Genomic DNA, 16,391 nt, shown 5'->3' with positions numbered 1-16,391 from the left:
CTTTAGTGCTAGGATTTAAAGACGTGCGCTACCATGCCCGGCTTATTTTATGGATTTATTTTTGTGGTTCTGGGGATAGAATCCAGGGTCTTCAGTATGATAGGTCAACACTCCACCACTGAGCTACCTTTGAGCAATTTCCCTGTCTTAAGGCACTGAGGAAGCGGCACCCTGCCCCGGGGAACTAGACGCGGGATGCCAGGCGTGCCAGGGACCTCTGCATTCCCTAGCTCTTCCCTCCCCGGTCCTTCACGGACTCCGCCCCCTCGACTCCTCGTGGGGCCGGCATGGGCGGAGCCCGTGGGCTTGGGGGCGGAGCTGAAACCGGCTGGATTTATTCGGGTCGGCGAGAGGGACGAGCGAGTAGCCCGCGCGTCCCGGCAGCCGAGCGCGGCGAGCGGTGCGGATTGGAGCGCGTGCTGCTGCGCCCGCGTCCCCGAGCCCGGCCCCGGCATGCAGCTCCCCCGCGCGCTGGCCGCGCTGTGCGGCGCGCTGCTGCTCTGCGCCTCCGGCCTCTTCGCCGCCTCGGGTGAGTCCCTCGCGCCGCCCTCCCGGCCTCGCCCCTCCACTGCGCGAGCCTCGGAAGTTCTCCGCGCCTCCCCCGTCCCTCCCTCCCTCCATCAGCGCTGTTGACAAACTTGGGCAAAGCGCGGGACCCCGGCGGGCGGCGCGGCCGCGCTCTGCCCGGGCTGCGCCCGCCTTGGCGGGAGACGCGCGCCCCGTCGCGCCGCGGTCTGCGCAGGGGCTTGCGCTGGGGGCCGGGACGCGGGACCCCGGGTGACCACCCTGCCACCCCCGGAGATGTGACTTACACATAACAAAGGAACCCGCTGCGTCGGGCTTCGTTCTTTTTTTTTCTCTAAAGTGAGGCCCCTAAACTGCCTGCCCCTGGAAGGTTCTAGGACTCTTGTTTGTATACATCGTCTCCAGCCCACTTTTCTCCTCTTCTCCCTCTAACCCCGGCTGGTTGGGTACTTCCTTGAATTTTTTTTTTTTTCCCCCGAGGTAAGGTCTCACACTGTAGCCCATACTGACCTGGAATTCATTATGGAGTCTCAGGGTGGCCTCGAACTCATGGCGATCCTCCTACCTCTGCCTCCTGGGTTGCTGGGATTAAAGGCGTGAGCCACCACGCCCTGCCAGTTCCTTGAATTTTTGCACCCCGTTTGTTGGTGTCTGGTCAGCTGAGGGACGGAAAGCATGGGGAGTCTATGAGAGGGACTGGGCTCTAGGTGGGGCCCGGGAGAAACTTGGAAAAGGGGGGCTGCCGCGTGCTGGGGAGTCTCCCTGCCTCCGCTGGCCTTGGCCCGCCGCTCTATCTTCCTTCCGCGGTCGTCCTCCCCCGCTCCCGTGCACAGCTGGGCCTGCGGGCACGCCGCCCTTAGGGAACTCACTCTCCTTGCGTGGGGCCCCTGCGAAAGAGGTGTCCGTGGGAGTGGCTTCTCATAAAAAAATGGGATTGGCTGAGGCAAGGGAGGTCACTCCAGCTGGGTCCCGCTCAGCGGTCCCGAGATAGACCTGAGCTCAGGGATGGAACCGAAAGCGTTGTGCGCCCCAAACTGCGCCGCAAGAAGACCTCCTGGTCCTCCTAGCCACCTGGAAAGATGGGTGAATCCACGGGGTCCCTTTGTGCTCCTCTCTGCTACCCCTGAAACCTGCTTCCTGACTAAATATTCCCTTGGGATACATCTCAGAGCAGGACCCTGAGATCCCAAAGGTGATTTTGTAAAGGCGATCTGACTCCCGCTGTTTTTTTTTTTTTTTTTCCCTGGCGATGACCCACCTCCGCCCAGTTTAAGGCCTGGTGACCATAGTCCACTGTTTCCCTTTTCCCCGTTAAACGCTTGGTTCATTCGGAGAGGCAGAGGCCGCGGTTGGGAGGGCAGGAAGAAGTGCCCGGGGAGCCCAGGCCTTGGCAATTCCAGAGGCTTCGCTGCCGTATGAGACTCTTGTCTGTGCCCAGCCAGGTCAGAGGAGGGGATTAACCTGCTATTTAAAGCCAGTGACTAATAGCTCTGCGGGAGCAGCCTGAAGCTCCCGAGGCCGCTGCTGAGGTATTGTGTGGATAGTTCATTAATGGTGGTGTCTGCCTCTTGGCTGAGGAGTCTGAGCTCTCTGGGGATTTGGGTCTTCAAGAGGACCCTTCTGCCTGGAATGGGTGACTGTGGGGAGGGAAAGAGACCCCTCCTGTCTTACACCAAACGTGGGGTTTGATGTGGGCTCTAGAATGCCAACGTCTGTCAGAGGAACCTATGTGCAGCAGACCCGGGGGATGCCATTTTTGTTTGGCACCTGAGCCAAAGGATCCTGGACTGTTGGGAGTGAGGTGGCCTTCTGAGCGACTGCATCATCAGGCGGGCTTTCTGAGGCCCCATGTCTAGATGTGGGTGTGGGGAGGGCCTGACAATGCACCTCTGTCACCCAGGGCCCATCCAGAAGCTTAGGTGCTCTCTCCAGCCCTGCCCCCACTCCGCCAGCTCTTGTCCCTTTTGCTCTGCCTTGCTCTGTCCCCTTTAACCCCGAGGGCTTACTTAGTCTGCACCCCGCTCCCCAAACCGCATAGGGGAGCCCACCAGCATGTGGCTCTTTCAGCTGTCTTTCCCCAACTTAGAGTTGGTTTCTACACTGGCACCTTACTCCTGGGAGCTTTGCTGTGTGTGGGGTGGGGGGTGGTGGAGGAGGGGCTCACCTGTTCCTACTGGATAATACTGGGGAGGCTGAAGGAAGGTTCAAACCTGACCTAACCTATCCTTCCAGTCATATCTTAAGTGTTTTCCAACATACCATACACTCAGAGTGTCTGTTTTTCTCTAGCACATTCTTTTCTCATTCCTCACTCTGGGACCTTCCCCGTTCCGTCTTAGACCAGCTCAAGTGTCCCTCATCTGTGAAATTTCCATCTGCTTGGCAGAAATCACACTCTGTGTGTGTGTGTGTTGGGGGGGGGGTGTGATGGTGCTGGGGATAAACCTCAGAGTTTTGCACATCCTATGCAAGTGTTCTAACATGGGACTATAGGCCAGCCCTACTGGTTTCTTGAAGCTTGGATCACACCCAGTTTCTGTCTTGGGGACCCAGCGTGTGCATAGTAGTTAGCCCCTAGAATATTTACCAGCTGATGACAGCGGGACTGCTGTTGCAGGTGACTTTTGTGACTCCAGCTTGTGCCTGAATGGAGGGACCTGCTTGGTGGGCCAGGAAAGTGACTTCCACTGCCTCTGTCCCGAAGGCTTCACGGGTCTAGTTTGCAACGAGACGGAGAAAGGTAACTGCTCCCACTGTGTTGCCCCTCCCCCCCCAGCCTCTAGCTCTTCCCCAGTGGGCAGCCCTCATCCCCCTGGAACCTCCCCGTCACTTGGAAAACTAGTGCTTCCAGTATCAGGCCTGATTAACTTCTCCAGGACCTTTATTGGTTCACGAAGATAGGAGGAGGGGACAAGGAGGTCATGGAGGGCTGCTTTGGGTGGAGGATCCTTTGGGTCTGGGTCATCTGCTGTTTGCTGGGCCTGTTCCCATCCTTGTCCCAATTACCTGCCCATCTGACCTGCCTCCTTCCCTCCAGGTCCCTGTTTCCCGAACCCCTGCTGGAATGGTGCCGAATGCCAGGTGATTGAGGGCACACACCGAGGGGATGTCTTCACTCAGTACTTCTGCCAGTGCCCTCAGGGCTTCTTCGGCGTTCACTGTGAGACTAGTAAGTACCAAACCAAGGACCTGTTGCTGGGCACAGGCCCTGCGCTGGCTTCATTCACAGCGGCAGGGCTGCCCCTGGGGAGACTGAGGAAGGGTAGAGCTTCAGTGAGGCCCTGGGGGAGAGGTTCCTGTCATCTCTCCCTCCTCTGGGCATCTGAATTCCTGGCCTAGCTTTTTCTCCTGAGACTAGCGGCCAGGCCCAAGGGGGGTGAGAATGACCCTGGAGGTTATGGGAATGCTATTTCCTGAATCTGAGAGCCAGATGCACTGTTAGTTTGGGTTAACTCTTGGATTTTCATACCAGTAGAGGCAAACAGGCTTACTCTTAATTTTGGGGCTCAGGAGCTCAGTAAATCAGGCTCGGTGTATGGTTGACTTATGGTCTGTTCATGGAAGTTGGAGAGGAGGGGGAGTCCTGAGCAGTTCTCCCTGCTGTCCCCCATAACTCACGCTTCATGTACATCAGGACTTTACCTCACGCTTTGTGGGGTGCATAGTTGGGGAAGTGCTCTACCTGAGGATGGGTGGAGTGGGGTCCGCCATCTAGCTGGTCAGGCACTGAGTATCCTGGGGTGGACTGAATTTGTTAACCTGCAGAAGGAGGGGGGCTCGGTCAGCTGGGCGGGGGCTGGGCCCTGGGATTGGCAGGGAGCAGGCAAAGTTCCCAGAATGCCTTTGACTTCAGAGGAGGCGGTAAGAGGTCCTTAAGCCTTGGGTTCTGGACCGAGGCCAGATGAGTTTGGGATCCTGGGTGGAAGGATGGAGGATGGGGGCTGCTAAGCGTTGGTGGAGCCAGGTGAGCCCGCTAATTACCAAGTGGGAGCTGAGCTAACCATGGTGTGCCTGTGCGGGAGTGACTCACCTGCCTTCTCTGAGCTGCTGGGCCCTGGGGTCTGCTCTAGGCTGGATGGCAACCCCTGGAGCAGAGGGCCCTCCTTGTTTGTTAATGCTGTTTTTTTTTTTTTTTCTTGGTGCCAGCCCATATCCGCATAGTTGGGTCCCTTGGAGTGTGAATATGGTAGGAATGAGAGCTATCCACAGAAAGATTTGGCTCAGATCTCTGCTCAGCCATGGCAGGTCCAGACTTTGGGCACTTGGCTCCACTTGGCACCTTACCCTCTCTGCTAGATTAGTGGTACTGGGTTGGGGAGATGGCTCAGTGGTTAAAGGTGCCTGCTGGCTCAGGTTTGATTCTCCAGCACTCATATAAAGCTAGACATGAAAGTGGTGCATGGGCCTGGCACTTGTTTGCAGTGGCAAGAGACCCTGGCATGCACACATAATACACATGAGTGAAACTTAGAAAAATAACACATTTAAAAAAATACTAGGGCTGGAGAGAGATGGCTTAGCAGTTATAGCACTTGCTGGCAAAGCCAGAGGACCCAGGTTCGATTCCCCAGTACCTAGGTAAAGCCAGACGCACAAGGTGGCACATGCATCTGGAGTTCGTTTGCAGTTGCTGGAGGCCCTGGTGTGCCCATGCTCTAAATAATAATGATGATGATGATAATAATAATAATAGTAATAATAGATTGGTAGTGCCCACTCAGTGTGAGCCTTGGCTGCAGGAGGAGCCTTAAGTCTGTCTCTAGGTTCCCCCCCTTGGCAGCAGAGGCCTGGGAACTTACTGCAGGTGCCCGAGGGGTATAGGAAACCGCCTGCAGCTTGATAATTCTCCTGGGCCCTCTTTGCTGTATTTCTGGGGTCTTGGGGGAAGGAGATGGGGCTGACAGGCTGGAATGAGGATCGCAGATGACTGGGTGGGTGCGGACTCACTGGTGGAAGATACAGAGGAGACATGGGAAAGCAGAATGGTGTTCATGCTCCATTCAGAAAACTGCCAGGGAGATTCTTGAAAGTTCTACCTACGTAGAACCAGGTGTGGCGGCACACGTCTGTAATTTGAGCTACTCAAGAGGCTGAGACAGGAGGATCACAAGTTGGAGCTTGCTTGGGCAACTGAGTGAGACCCTGTCTCAAAATTTAAGGAAGGACGAGGAAGGAGCCCCTTGCTCAGCTTGGTCAAGTTCAATCTCTAGTACGACAGAACAGTAATGACCCAACCAGCCCTCTAAGCAGAGCTGCTGCTTTGTGTAGAGGCCTTGTGCTGTTTGCTACTGTCCAAGCTGTCACCGCTCCCAAAGCCACCTGCCTGGGGGGTCCAGGACTGGGCTGCTGAGGAAGAGGTCACCTTGCTCTTCTCTCCCACCAGCGGGCAAGAAGATCCAGCACAACACGAGGGGAGACCACCTGTCCTTCACAGCCATCCCCACCCTGGTCCCCATGTCTGCTCTTTCCAACAAGCAGGCCCAAACCTCTCGTGAGTGACGCTGCCGTCCTGTTCCCTCTGGCACCTCCTGGTGCGTCTTGCCTTCCTCGTGCCCTTGCATAGTCTTTACTCTGAGCGACGGGCTGAGCTTCTCTCTGGGTCCTTGCCGGAAGCCATACTGGTTTTTCCACCGCCCCCCCCCCCTTGTTCTGTGGTCCCAGCTGGGCTCTGGAACTTGCAGGGTGACTCGCTGACTGCCCTTCCCCCCTCCCCCCCCAGAGTGCTCTACGAAGCTAGGCATGGAGGGAGGCGCCATTGCTGACTCTCAGATCTCCGCCTCATCCGTGTACATTGGCTTCCTGGGTGTGCAGCGCTGGGGCCCAGAGCTGGCCCGCCTGCACCGCACAGGCATCGTCAATGCCTGGAAGGCCAGCAACCATGACAGCAATCCCTGGATCCAGGTACGGAGACCCTGTCCAGAACAGGGTGGGGAGAGAGAGAGAGAGGGATTGGTGAATGTGCCCACATTGGGGGCTCAGAACCCAGTCCGCATAGCAAGGGAACAGATGACCATGGCTCGAGTATCTGTGGGTGGAGGGCAACCTTGGAGCCTAGAGCAAGTGGGTAGGGTATGGGGAGAGCATTCTCTACACGCCCCCTCACACACCCCCGCACACCTGTAGACTGTTGGGCGCCTACTGGCCTCTGAGGGCCTTGCCTCTCCTTGTTAGCATTCTGGAGCACTGGCTTCAAAGACTTGAAAGAGAAAGCTCCCAGGGAAGGAATGCGGGGTGTGTGTGTGTGTGTGTGTGTGTGTGTGTGCACGCGCGTGCACGTGGTGATGAGGGTGCTACTTTCCTTTCCCGGGGTCCAGGTGAACCTCCTGCGGAAGATGCGGGTGTCAGGCGTGGTGACGCAGGGCGCCAGCCGTGCCGGGAGGGCAGAGTATCTGAAGACCTTCAAGGTGGCCCACAGCCTGGACGGACGCAAGTTCCGCTTCATCCAGGATGAGCGTGGGTCTGGAGACAAGGTGGGCCTCACTGGGGCTTAAAGAAGGGCTACTAAGGTCAGCATCCCCTAGGGGTCTAGCGGTGAGTAAAGGGGCAAAAACACCCTGGGTGATTGTCATGAGGTGGGTCTTCAAGTGCATCTTGGTTTGTGGAAATGGTGAGACCCCCCCAGCCTGTGTCCGTGCTCTGTGGTTCCAAGAAAGAGCCCCACTTGACATGAGAATAGACAACTCAAAGTGGCATAATGACCTGGGGGCTGGTTGTGGGGGAGGTGGGTTTCTGGGCTGCGGTCTGTAGTTGTGTAGATTGTACACTGCTCAAGGATGTCATTACTAAGTGGGCACCGCTTACAGTGCGGATACTTGTATGTTTCTGTCAGTCAGAATGTTGTCGTCATAGTTTCTTGAATGGAATCCCTTTTCCTAATGTGCAGAGGCATTCTGTAGGTAACGCCGAGATTGACATGGGGGAGGGGGGAGTCCATGGAGACAGGGAAAGGAGGCTTTGATGGGAAGGCTGTGGAGTGGACAAGGCTAGGCTACAGCCTGAGCTCTTGGGAGCTCACTCTCTCTCAGCCCGGGGACAGGTCTGAAGAGGAAGAGGTCCAGAAGGGGCCGCTGTCATACCCACTGCCCCTCCAGTCTTGCTTCTTCGCTCCCAGGAGTTCGAGGGGAATGTGGACAACAACAGCCTGAAGTTTAACATGTTCAGCATCCCCTTGGAGGCCCAGTACGTGAGACTGTACCCTGTGTCATGTCACCGGGAGTGCACACTCCGCTTTGAGCTCCTTGGCTGTGAGATCCACGGTAAGTGGTGGCGTGTGGCTTTCCCTGTCCCCACTTGGTGAGTGAGTTGGTGAGGGGGCCCAGTCCCGCCTGCCCAGGTGCGTGCTGTCTGCCAAGCCGTCACCCTGGGTCTTCCGGCTGGTCCCTTCACTTTCCAGAGCACTTTTTTTTTTTTTACTCTGGTTGGTTCCAGAACAGGCAGCATTAGTCCTGCTGAGCAGATGTGACTCAGAGCATGTTTCTGCATGCACACACTCATTCCCAGGCCTTGAACACATGGGTTCTTGGTAAATCTTTGAGGAGTGCATGAACAAGGGAAGGAAGAGCCTGATGTATTATTCATCAAGGGTACCCAGCTGGGAGGGGCACAGCATGGTGTGGACCCCAGGTCTCTCACCCCACCATCCAGAGCTTTCCCCACAAGCTTCCTGTGGTGTGTATTCAACACTCCCATGGACGCCTCCGGGACCCTAGAATTCTGCCTTTTCAAGAGAGTCTTTCCCAGATGGGGAGGCAGGGCGACCAGAAAGGGACAGATCGCAGCTGAAGCAGGGAAACTGCCCTTTGAAGAAGTTCAAGTGCCTGCTTCGGCGCACAATTTAGCCCTGCTGAGCCCCAGGTTCTCTCTCTTCTGGGTCTCTTTGTAGCCACAGTGCCACCTGCTGGCCGCTAGGGGAACTGTGCGTCCATGCCTCCCCTCCCCCCTCTGCAGTACCCCATGGCTCAGTCCAATACTTCTCTGGGTTTTGTCTTTTGTTTATTTAGAGTGTTTTTTTTTTTTTTTTTCTTTCTCTCTTCTCTCGGTGCTGGGATGGAACCCAGCTTTGAGAATGCTAGGCAACATGCTTCCTCTCAGCGCCATTGCCTTTTGTGCCATGTCACTTAAGTTGTGGGAAGAACCTTGGTCTTCTGTTAAAAGGAAATGAAGGCCAGGCACAGAAGCAGGTGTGGCTGGCTCTCCCTGGGGTCCCTCAGCCCCTGTTGGCTTAGGCCTTCGGTTCTCAATGTTGCTGGGTGGTGGTGTCTGGGCTGCTTGAGGCTCAGTGAGAGTGAGGGTCAGCCTCCCCAAGGGGCAGGGCTCCTTTGTCTGACTCTCTGTAGGCAGTTCAAGAGGGTTGCTGTGCCTGGGCATGTGGGAATGCACACTGCGGGTGGGGTGGGGTCCAGGTGTCCCAGGAATCCACTGGGGAGACTGGTGCCCCACACCTGGATTAATCTTGGCAGCAGGATGTGGCATATCCTTGGTGAGTTGATGAACTGTTTAATTAAGACATTTACTAAACTCCCCCTGAATACCTGGCTCTGAGGAATTATACAAGGGAGACCTTTGACCTCGTGGAACTCACATTCTTGTGAGGGAGTCAACCTGAGATAAGGAGCTAATAAAAGACAGGGAGGCCCTTAGCAGCCACAAGGAAAAGCTGGAGAGGAGGGTCGTTCAGCTGGAGAGCCAGCCCTGGGAAGCTCTTAGAATGTCCCTCCTCCACCCTCGATGTATAGGAGCAGAACCCAGGGCCTCTTGCCTGCTGGGAAAACACCCCCACTGAGCCGTACCCCTAGAGTGTTCGGTTTGTTTTAGAGGTAGGGTCTCCCTATGTAGCCCAGTCTGGTCTGGACCTTGCAATCCTCTTGCCTCAGCCTCTTGAGTACTGGGATTACAGGTGTGCGCACCACACCTGGCCAGAGTCTTTATCTTAACAAGATGCCCACTGGTTTGTGAGACGAGCTATCAAGGAGGTCGGGCCTGAGACCCAGAGAGGGAGAAGGGATTTCTGCCCATTCCTTCTGCCTGCAGTCTCTTCACCCACAACCACACTGTGTCTTCCCCCGTGAGCAGAGAGCAAGAACGGCTATTGTCTGCAGAGCTACCCCAGCTAGCCTTCCTCAGGACGCCCCTGTCTTAAACCCAAGGGTCAATTCAGCGATCCGCCCAGGAGCCTCGGTCGGAGCGGGGTAGTGGCTGCCTGGTGCTTGGCCCTCACAAGGGGATGTCTCAGCATGCTTGGGAGACAAGTGGCAAGGATGCAGGCATGGGGAACAACAAGAGAAAATGCTTCCCTGGTGGAAGTGTGGCTCGCTAGCCCCCTGCCCCCCTCCTCCCCTTCCCTCATCTCCTCACGTGACACATCTATAGGCTGGGGACCCTGCCAGGTGTGAGTTACTCGCATTTATCTCCTGCCCAGACTTGGCTGTTTGGCCATGCACAGGTGCATATGTGAGCACAAATAGCTCACCTTTTCCTGAAAACAGTGTAGGGAGGCTGAATGAGGAAGCAAAGACTTATCGGAGCTGGAGAGAGGGCTTAGTGCTTAAGGTGTATGCCTACTACAAAGCCTAAGGACCCAGGTTCGATTCTCCAGGTCCCACATAAGCCAGATGCACATGGTGGCACATGCATCTGGAGTTCATTTGCAGTAGTTTGAGGCCCTGGTGTGCCCATTTTCTCCCTCTTTCTCTCCCTCTGTCTCTAATAATAAATAACTGAAAATAAAATCTTAAAAATAAACCCCTCTGGGCATGCACTACAGCACCCCAGGAACATTAGAGTGAGCCAGTGCACTTGAAGAGATGGTAAGGGAGTGTTGCCAGGAAGACCACAGGAATAGCCCCAAACCCTGGGAATCCCTGGGCTTCTGCAGTCAGTTGCCGCTGGGGTGCGGAAGTGTCCTCTCACTGCTGATGAGCCCCAAGGCAGGTCTCTGCAGGTCCTGGAGTGGGGTGGCAGAGGCATGGAAGATGATGTCACAGTTGGCATGATGGTCGGGTGTGAGATGCAGGCACGGTGAACTCTGTCTCTCAGCCTCTGTCTTCTTGCCTTCAGAATGATACCTGATATCTCCTCAGGGTATTGGAGGTGAGTCCATGATGGCAGCAAGTGCCCAGTATGTAAGGTGCTTAACACGCTCCGAGCTGTGCTGGAGAGCAAGGGAAGGCAGGAGGCAGGACTGTGGCTTTGGCGGGGAACATGATCAGGGCGGATTTCTTGGAGGAAGTATTGCTCAAATCAAGTCTCGAAGGAGATGGGAGGTGACGAAACTCCAGCTCTCCAGGGGCTAAAGTGGAGGACTGGTAGCCAGGAGGTTTGGGGGTGATCTGTGAGGGACAAGTTGGGGGTGGGGGTAGGAGCTTGAGGTCAGCTGGCTGTGGTAAAGAGAAAACAGGGACAGGCAGTGCAGTTAGTACTGGAGAGCCCATAGAGCCGCTTTCTTTAGTCCAAGAGGATGCCAAGCTGGGCATGGCGCACCCACTTACAGCCCAGTTGTTTGGGAAGCTGAGGTTAGATCTGTTGAACCCAGGAGTTCAAAGGCTAGTCTGGGCAACACAGCAATGTCCTGTCTCAAAAAGCAAAGCCAGGGCTGGGGATATAGCTCAGCTGGCAGAGTGCCTGCCCAGCATGCATGAAGCCCTGGGTTCAGTCCCTAGCTCTGCATAATGCGGTGTGGTAACACGCCTGTAATCCCAGCAGTAGGGCGGTGGGCACGGGAGGATGAGGAGTTCAAATTCATCCTTAGCTGTTGAGTTTAAGGCCAGCCTAGGCTACAAGAAACCCTTATTCTCCCCCCTCCAAAAAAATAAATCCCCAAACAAAAGGGGCTGGTCAGGAACCAGTACACTTTCTCCTTCATCCCCTTGTACCTGCACCCCTGGGAAGGATGGGTTCCAGGTCTGGTGACAGTCCCGTTTGCCCACAGGCTGCTCTGAACCTTTGGGCCTGAAGGACAACAGGATTCCCGACCGCAGGATCACAGCATCTAGCACCTATAAGACCTGGGGCCTGCCCGCCTTTGCCTGGTACCCTCACTTAGCACGGCTGGACATGCAGGGCAAGTTCAACGCCTGGACCGCCCAGAGCAACACGGATTCCGAGTGGCTGCAGGTGGGCTGGGCCACTCCAGGCCTGTGGCTGGGCTGTGATGGGGCCTATGACCTGCCCCAACCTGTTTTTACTCCTCAAGGGCCTTTCTGAAAATTTTTTTTTTTTTAAAGTCCCACCCACATTCCCCAACCTTTATCTTCACCTCACAGGGGTGTGCCTGTGTAGAGGTAGAGCTACCCCCACTGTCACGGGGTTGACAAAACTTAGCTGGTGGGCAGTAGGGCAGGATGGTGGAGGCCCCCATCTGGGACACCCCACAGGACCTCTCCTCTGGAACAGAACTGGCCATTGCTAAGCTGAGCTGTGCTCAAAGCCCTTGGTATTTTGAGATAGTTATCTTAGTTACTATGCAGCCCCGGCTGGCCTTGAATTCCTGCTTAAGCCTCCCAAGTGTCACCACGCCTGGATTTATGCCCGTTTTATAGGTGAGGAAACCTGGGGTTAAGCCAAGTGAGGTAGCGTTCCCAAAACAAGCCATCTCCAAATGTCTTGTCTGTCTACCAATCAAGGACCACGTGGATTTCTCCCACAGGTTGACCTGGGTTCCGAGAAGCAGGTGACGGGCATCATCACCCAGGGAGCTCGTGACTTTGGCCATATCCAGTATGTGGCCTCCTACAAGGTGGCCTACAGCAACGATGGTGTGAAGTGGACAGAGTATGAGGAACAGGGGAGCAGCAAGGTGGGCACATATCTGGCTGCCACTCCCAGGGACCCTCTGGGGTTCCGAGGGGAGGGGAGGAGAGGTGGCTGACGGCGGGGCACTCCTGACACCCTGCTCGCCTCCAGGTGTTCATTGGGAACTCGGACAACTACTCGCACAAGAAGAACGTGTTCGAGACGCCCTTCGTGGCTCGCTACGTGCGTGTCCTGCCCGTTACCTGGCACAACCGCATCACGCTGCGCCTGGAGCTGCTGGGCTGTTAGCGCTCCACCTGCAAACCTAAGTGACCCAAAGGCTGGAGGCCGAGGGGCCCCCCTCGCCCCTGCTTCCCAGGCCCTGCTGCCCCCTGTGGCCAGCTGCCTCCTGATTGGACCGGGGTTAAGAGAGTGCGGGGTGGGGGTGCGGAGGCGCCAGCATTGATGGCACCAAGCAGTCTCCATCTACGTCCCCCTCCCCCTGCAGCCCCTTAGGCCCCTGGCGTCAGTCCTGCCAACCTATTTTTCTCAGGCACTGCAGAGTTGGGTAGATCTGGGATGAACAGGGAAGGGGTAAGCCCTGGCTTCCACCACACACACTGCCTCCCCCAACCACCCAGGTCCCTGTCTCCCTGCCTGGCGGCGGGGGGGGGGGGAGAAGGGGGTGGGGGGTGGAGGGTGCTTGACTTTTGAGGGACCTCTGGCCTCCCTGCCTACTTGTCTACCACACATTCCCCAACATGTTCCATTCCGGGCCTCTTGAGGAAGAGGCACCACGCCTGCTTGCTGCCCCTCTCGGGTCACCAGTCACTGTCCTTTATTTCCTGCAAGACTGCTCTCTCGCCCCTCTTCGCCTTGGAGCCCAGGAAGACAATGGGACCCATGGGTCTGCGGAGAGCCAGGTGGGCTGGCTGGGTGGCCGCGGGGTCTCTGTGCCGGCTGTCTGTCTGTCAGACTCCACAGGCAACTTCTACAATACATTGTGCTTTCCACTGGAACGTCTCTGTACTTTGTCATTGCTCTGTCTAAATGAGACTGCCTGTTGCCGCTCTCCACCCCTGTGTCCCTGTCCCCCAGAGCCCAGCATTCTTGTGTCACCTGCCAGATGACAAGCGGCTTAAGAGCAGGAGACAGGCTTCCCTCTCCTCCAAGCCTGACTCACCTCTTCCCTGCTTTCTCCACCTCCGTATGTCTAGCCGCGGGGCCTGCAGCGCTCTCCCGCCGAGGCCAGGGAGGGCCTGGCACCGAGGGGCCCCCTGGTAATGCCTCGGCTGGGATCCCTTCCCACACCAGGAAGATGGGCCAGGCCCTGCTGCTGGTCTCCCCTCCGGCAATTTCCACTTTGTCAAAGGGAGCACTGGGCTGGAGAAACTCAGAAATCCAGCAACCTGGCGTTCAGAACCGCAGAAGCCCTGGTAGGGGCCAGCTCGGGAGGGCAGGAGCGGGTGGGGCGCTGCCAAGTGGGAGTTGACCACTTCCTGGGAGGAGGCCACCGATATGTGGCGCTTCAGGGCTGAGAGGCAGGGGCCCTGAGAAGTGGCCAGTGGGGGCTGTGCTGGACTGTGTCTTGGCCATCCGGGAGGGGAGGCAGACAGGAGGGGCTAGCTGGCTGGGAAAGGGCTGAAGAAAAAAAGCCAAGCCAGTCTTCAAAATGAATGTTTCAAGCAAGCTTCCTGAGCCATTATGATAGGCTCCTGAGCACAGGCTGTGTGGGCAGCAGGAAGCCAGCCCTGTGGCTGCTGAAGGGGGCCGGGGCGGGGCTGGAACTCGATCAGGGAAACTGTTAGTGGCTTCTTCCTCACAGGTGCCCATTGTTGCCAGGGCTTCTTGCAGACAGGGCCAGAACAAAAGGACCAGTGGTGGGCACCCCAAGAAGGAGGGATGTGTAGCCTCTGCTCACCTCTGGACAATTTTTTTTTTCCAGGTAGGGTCTCTAGCCCAAACTGACCTGAAATTCACCATGTACTCTCAGGCTGGCCTTGAACTCACAGCGATCCTCCTACCTCTGCCTCCTCAGTGTTGGGATTAAAGGAGTACACCACCATGCCTAGCTGTTTTTTCTGTCTTCCTTCCTTCCCTCCTTCCTTCCTTCCTTCCTTTCCCTCCTTTCCCCCTTCCCTCCCTCCCTTCCCCATTCCCCCTTCCCTCCTTTCCTCTTTCCCTCCTTCCCTCCCTCCTTGCTTCCTTCCTTCCCTCCCTCCTTCCTTCCTTCCTTCTTTCAATAGGGTCTCTCACTGGCCTGGAACTCACCAAGAAGGCTAGACTGGCTGGCCAGTGAGCCCCAGGGATCTTTCTGTCTTTTTAATTTAATTTATGTGAGAGAGAGGGAGAGAAAGGGGCAGATAGAGAGAATGGGTGCACCAAGGCCTTCAGCCACTGCAGATGAACTCCAGATGCACAACCTTGTGCATCTGGCTTAGGTGGGACCTGGGAAATTGAACCTGGATCCTTTTGACTTTGTGGGCAAATGCCTTAACCACTAAGCCATCGCTCCAGCATTTTTCTTTTTCATTACCCCCTCACCCCCCCTCCCGAAGTAGGGTCTCACTCTAGCCCAGGCTGACCTGGAATTCACTATTGTCATCTCAGGGTGGCTTTGGATTCAATGGCAATCCTACTACCTCTGCCTCCGGAGTGCTGGGATTAAAGGCGTGCATCCCCATGCCCGGCTCTTTTTTTTTTTTTTTTTTTTTTAAACATGGTTTCTAGGGTTGGACCTCAGCTTCTCATGCTTGTGAGGCAGAGTTTAGTTACTGAGCTGGTTTTTTAGTTTTTGGTTTTTTGAGGTAGGGTCTTGCTGTAGCCCAGGCTGACCTGGAATTCACTATGTAGCCTCAGGGTGGCTCGAACTCAAGGGCAATCCTCCTATCTCTGCCTCCTGAGTGCTGTGAGTGCTGGGAATAAAGGCGTGCGCCACCATGGCCGGCTGCCATCATTTCTTTCTTTTTTTAAAAAAATTATTTATTTATTTGAGAGCGACAGACACAGAGAGAAAGACATAGAGGGAGAGAGGGAGAGAATGGGCGTGCCAGGGCTTCCAGCCTCTGCAAACGAACTCCAGACGCGTGCGCCCCCTTGTGCATCTGGCTAACGTGGGACCTGGGGAACCGAGCCTCGAACCGGGGTCCTTAGGTTTCACAGGCAAGCGCTTAACCGCTAAGCCATCTCTCCAGCCCTGCCATCATTTCTTGAGCATTTCCCCGGAACTGTGTGGATTACCTTTGGAATCAAGTTTTTTCCTTGGGCTTGCTATCCTCTGACCTCTCTTCTGGGGACACTTTGTATACCCGAGCTCTGCTCTGGCCTAACCTCGGGAGCAGCGAGCAGCCTTTTACACACACACTGCTTGGGATGGTTCACCTCCCAAGAACTAACCCGTGGGTCATGCCTTCAGGGCTAGATGTCCAAAGAGGAAACTGAACTCACGCAAGTGTCACCTGCTCCATACCACACACAGGACACTTTCTGTTCATGGTTGACCGGTGGGTGGGCAGACAGTGGTCACAAAGCCTCCACCTGGCAGAAGAGCTCTGGGTGACTGAAAAGCTTGTCTCTTAGTCCCTTCTTCCTTTGGTTTTTTGGTTGCCTTGAGTGTGCTGGACATAGAAGTCCCCCCCCCCCCTTTTTTTTATTTCCTCTAGTTTATCTAGTGAACAGCTCCATCTCTACAACCAGTGGAACTTCCTGGGATCCTTTTCGCCCGTATGCCTGGTGTTGACTTTAGTCAACTCCACAGTTCCTTGTGTTCTGACTGCTTGATGGATAGGCACACACATACCGTCTGGAGGTGTGTTCAGAACAAGGATTGGGCTCCTGACCCTGCCTTACTCCCCATCACTGCTGAGGAAACGGGCTCTGGCCAGGAAAGAAAACACCTTGTGGGAACAGAAGCATCCTGGCTGCCGCGGACTGTGGGACAGATGTTATTGCTGAAGGAGGGCTCCCTATTGAAGACAAGTGCTTGTCCCTGGGGGGGGGGGGGGGTGTGCTGCTGATAGCGCCTCACCCTGTCCCTGTACACCTCTGCCTCAGATCCTTCTAGGGGTGCTCTCACCTGGGTGCCTGGCTGTCCATCTCACAGGCGCCCAAACTCAGTGCAGGAGTTTGCATTTCTT

The 16,391-nt window shown here is 55.9% G+C and overlaps 1 protein-coding gene across 3 annotated transcripts; it reads left to right on the top strand.

The window, feature by feature from the left end:
• The first annotated feature begins 421 nt into the window (after positions 1 to 421).
• On the top strand, positions 422 to 12,926 carry Mfge8 (milk fat globule EGF and factor V/VIII domain containing). Of its 3 annotated transcripts, none has more exons than XM_045145392.1 (10): positions 424 to 529; positions 3,143 to 3,265; positions 3,563 to 3,694; positions 5,909 to 6,016; positions 6,245 to 6,426; positions 6,840 to 6,995; positions 7,637 to 7,781; positions 11,453 to 11,637; positions 12,170 to 12,319; positions 12,427 to 12,926. In XM_045145392.1, the coding sequence occupies exons 1-10, from the start codon at positions 454 to 456 to the stop codon at positions 12,562 to 12,564; spliced, it is 1,395 nt and encodes a 464-aa protein (XP_045001327.1). In that variant the 5' UTR covers positions 424 to 453; the 3' UTR covers positions 12,565 to 12,926. The 3 variants fall into 3 exon arrangements, with proteins under 3 accessions (XP_004658238.1, XP_045001327.1, XP_045001328.1); XM_045145393.1 differs by lacking the exon at positions 424 to 529 and adding an exon at positions 1,590 to 1,608; XM_004658181.2 differs by lacking the exon at positions 5,909 to 6,016 and having other exon boundaries at positions 422 to 529.
• Positions 12,927 to 16,391: the final 3,465 nt, after the last annotated feature.

This window comes from Jaculus jaculus, chromosome 3, assembly GCF_020740685.1.
Source record: "Jaculus jaculus isolate mJacJac1 chromosome 3, mJacJac1.mat.Y.cur, whole genome shotgun sequence".
Taxonomy (NCBI): domain Eukaryota; kingdom Metazoa; phylum Chordata; class Mammalia; order Rodentia; family Dipodidae; genus Jaculus; species Jaculus jaculus.
The sequence above is the reverse complement of the archived record's forward strand: the minus strand, read 5'-3'. Positions and strand labels throughout refer to the sequence as shown.

Excerpts from the sequence above, each read along its gene's own strand:
- Mfge8 (XM_045145392.1), top strand. The coding sequence starts at position 454 with ATGCAGCTCCCCCGCGCGCTGGCCGCGCTGTGCGGCGCGCTGCTGCTC. Across the intron at positions 530-3,142 it reads CGGCCTCTTCGCCGCCTCGG|GTGACTTTTGTGACTCCAGC; the intron begins GTGAGTCCCTCG and ends CTGCTGTTGCAG. Across the intron at positions 6,996-7,636 it reads AGCGTGGGTCTGGAGACAAG|GAGTTCGAGGGGAATGTGGA; the intron begins GTGGGCCTCACT and ends CTTCGCTCCCAG.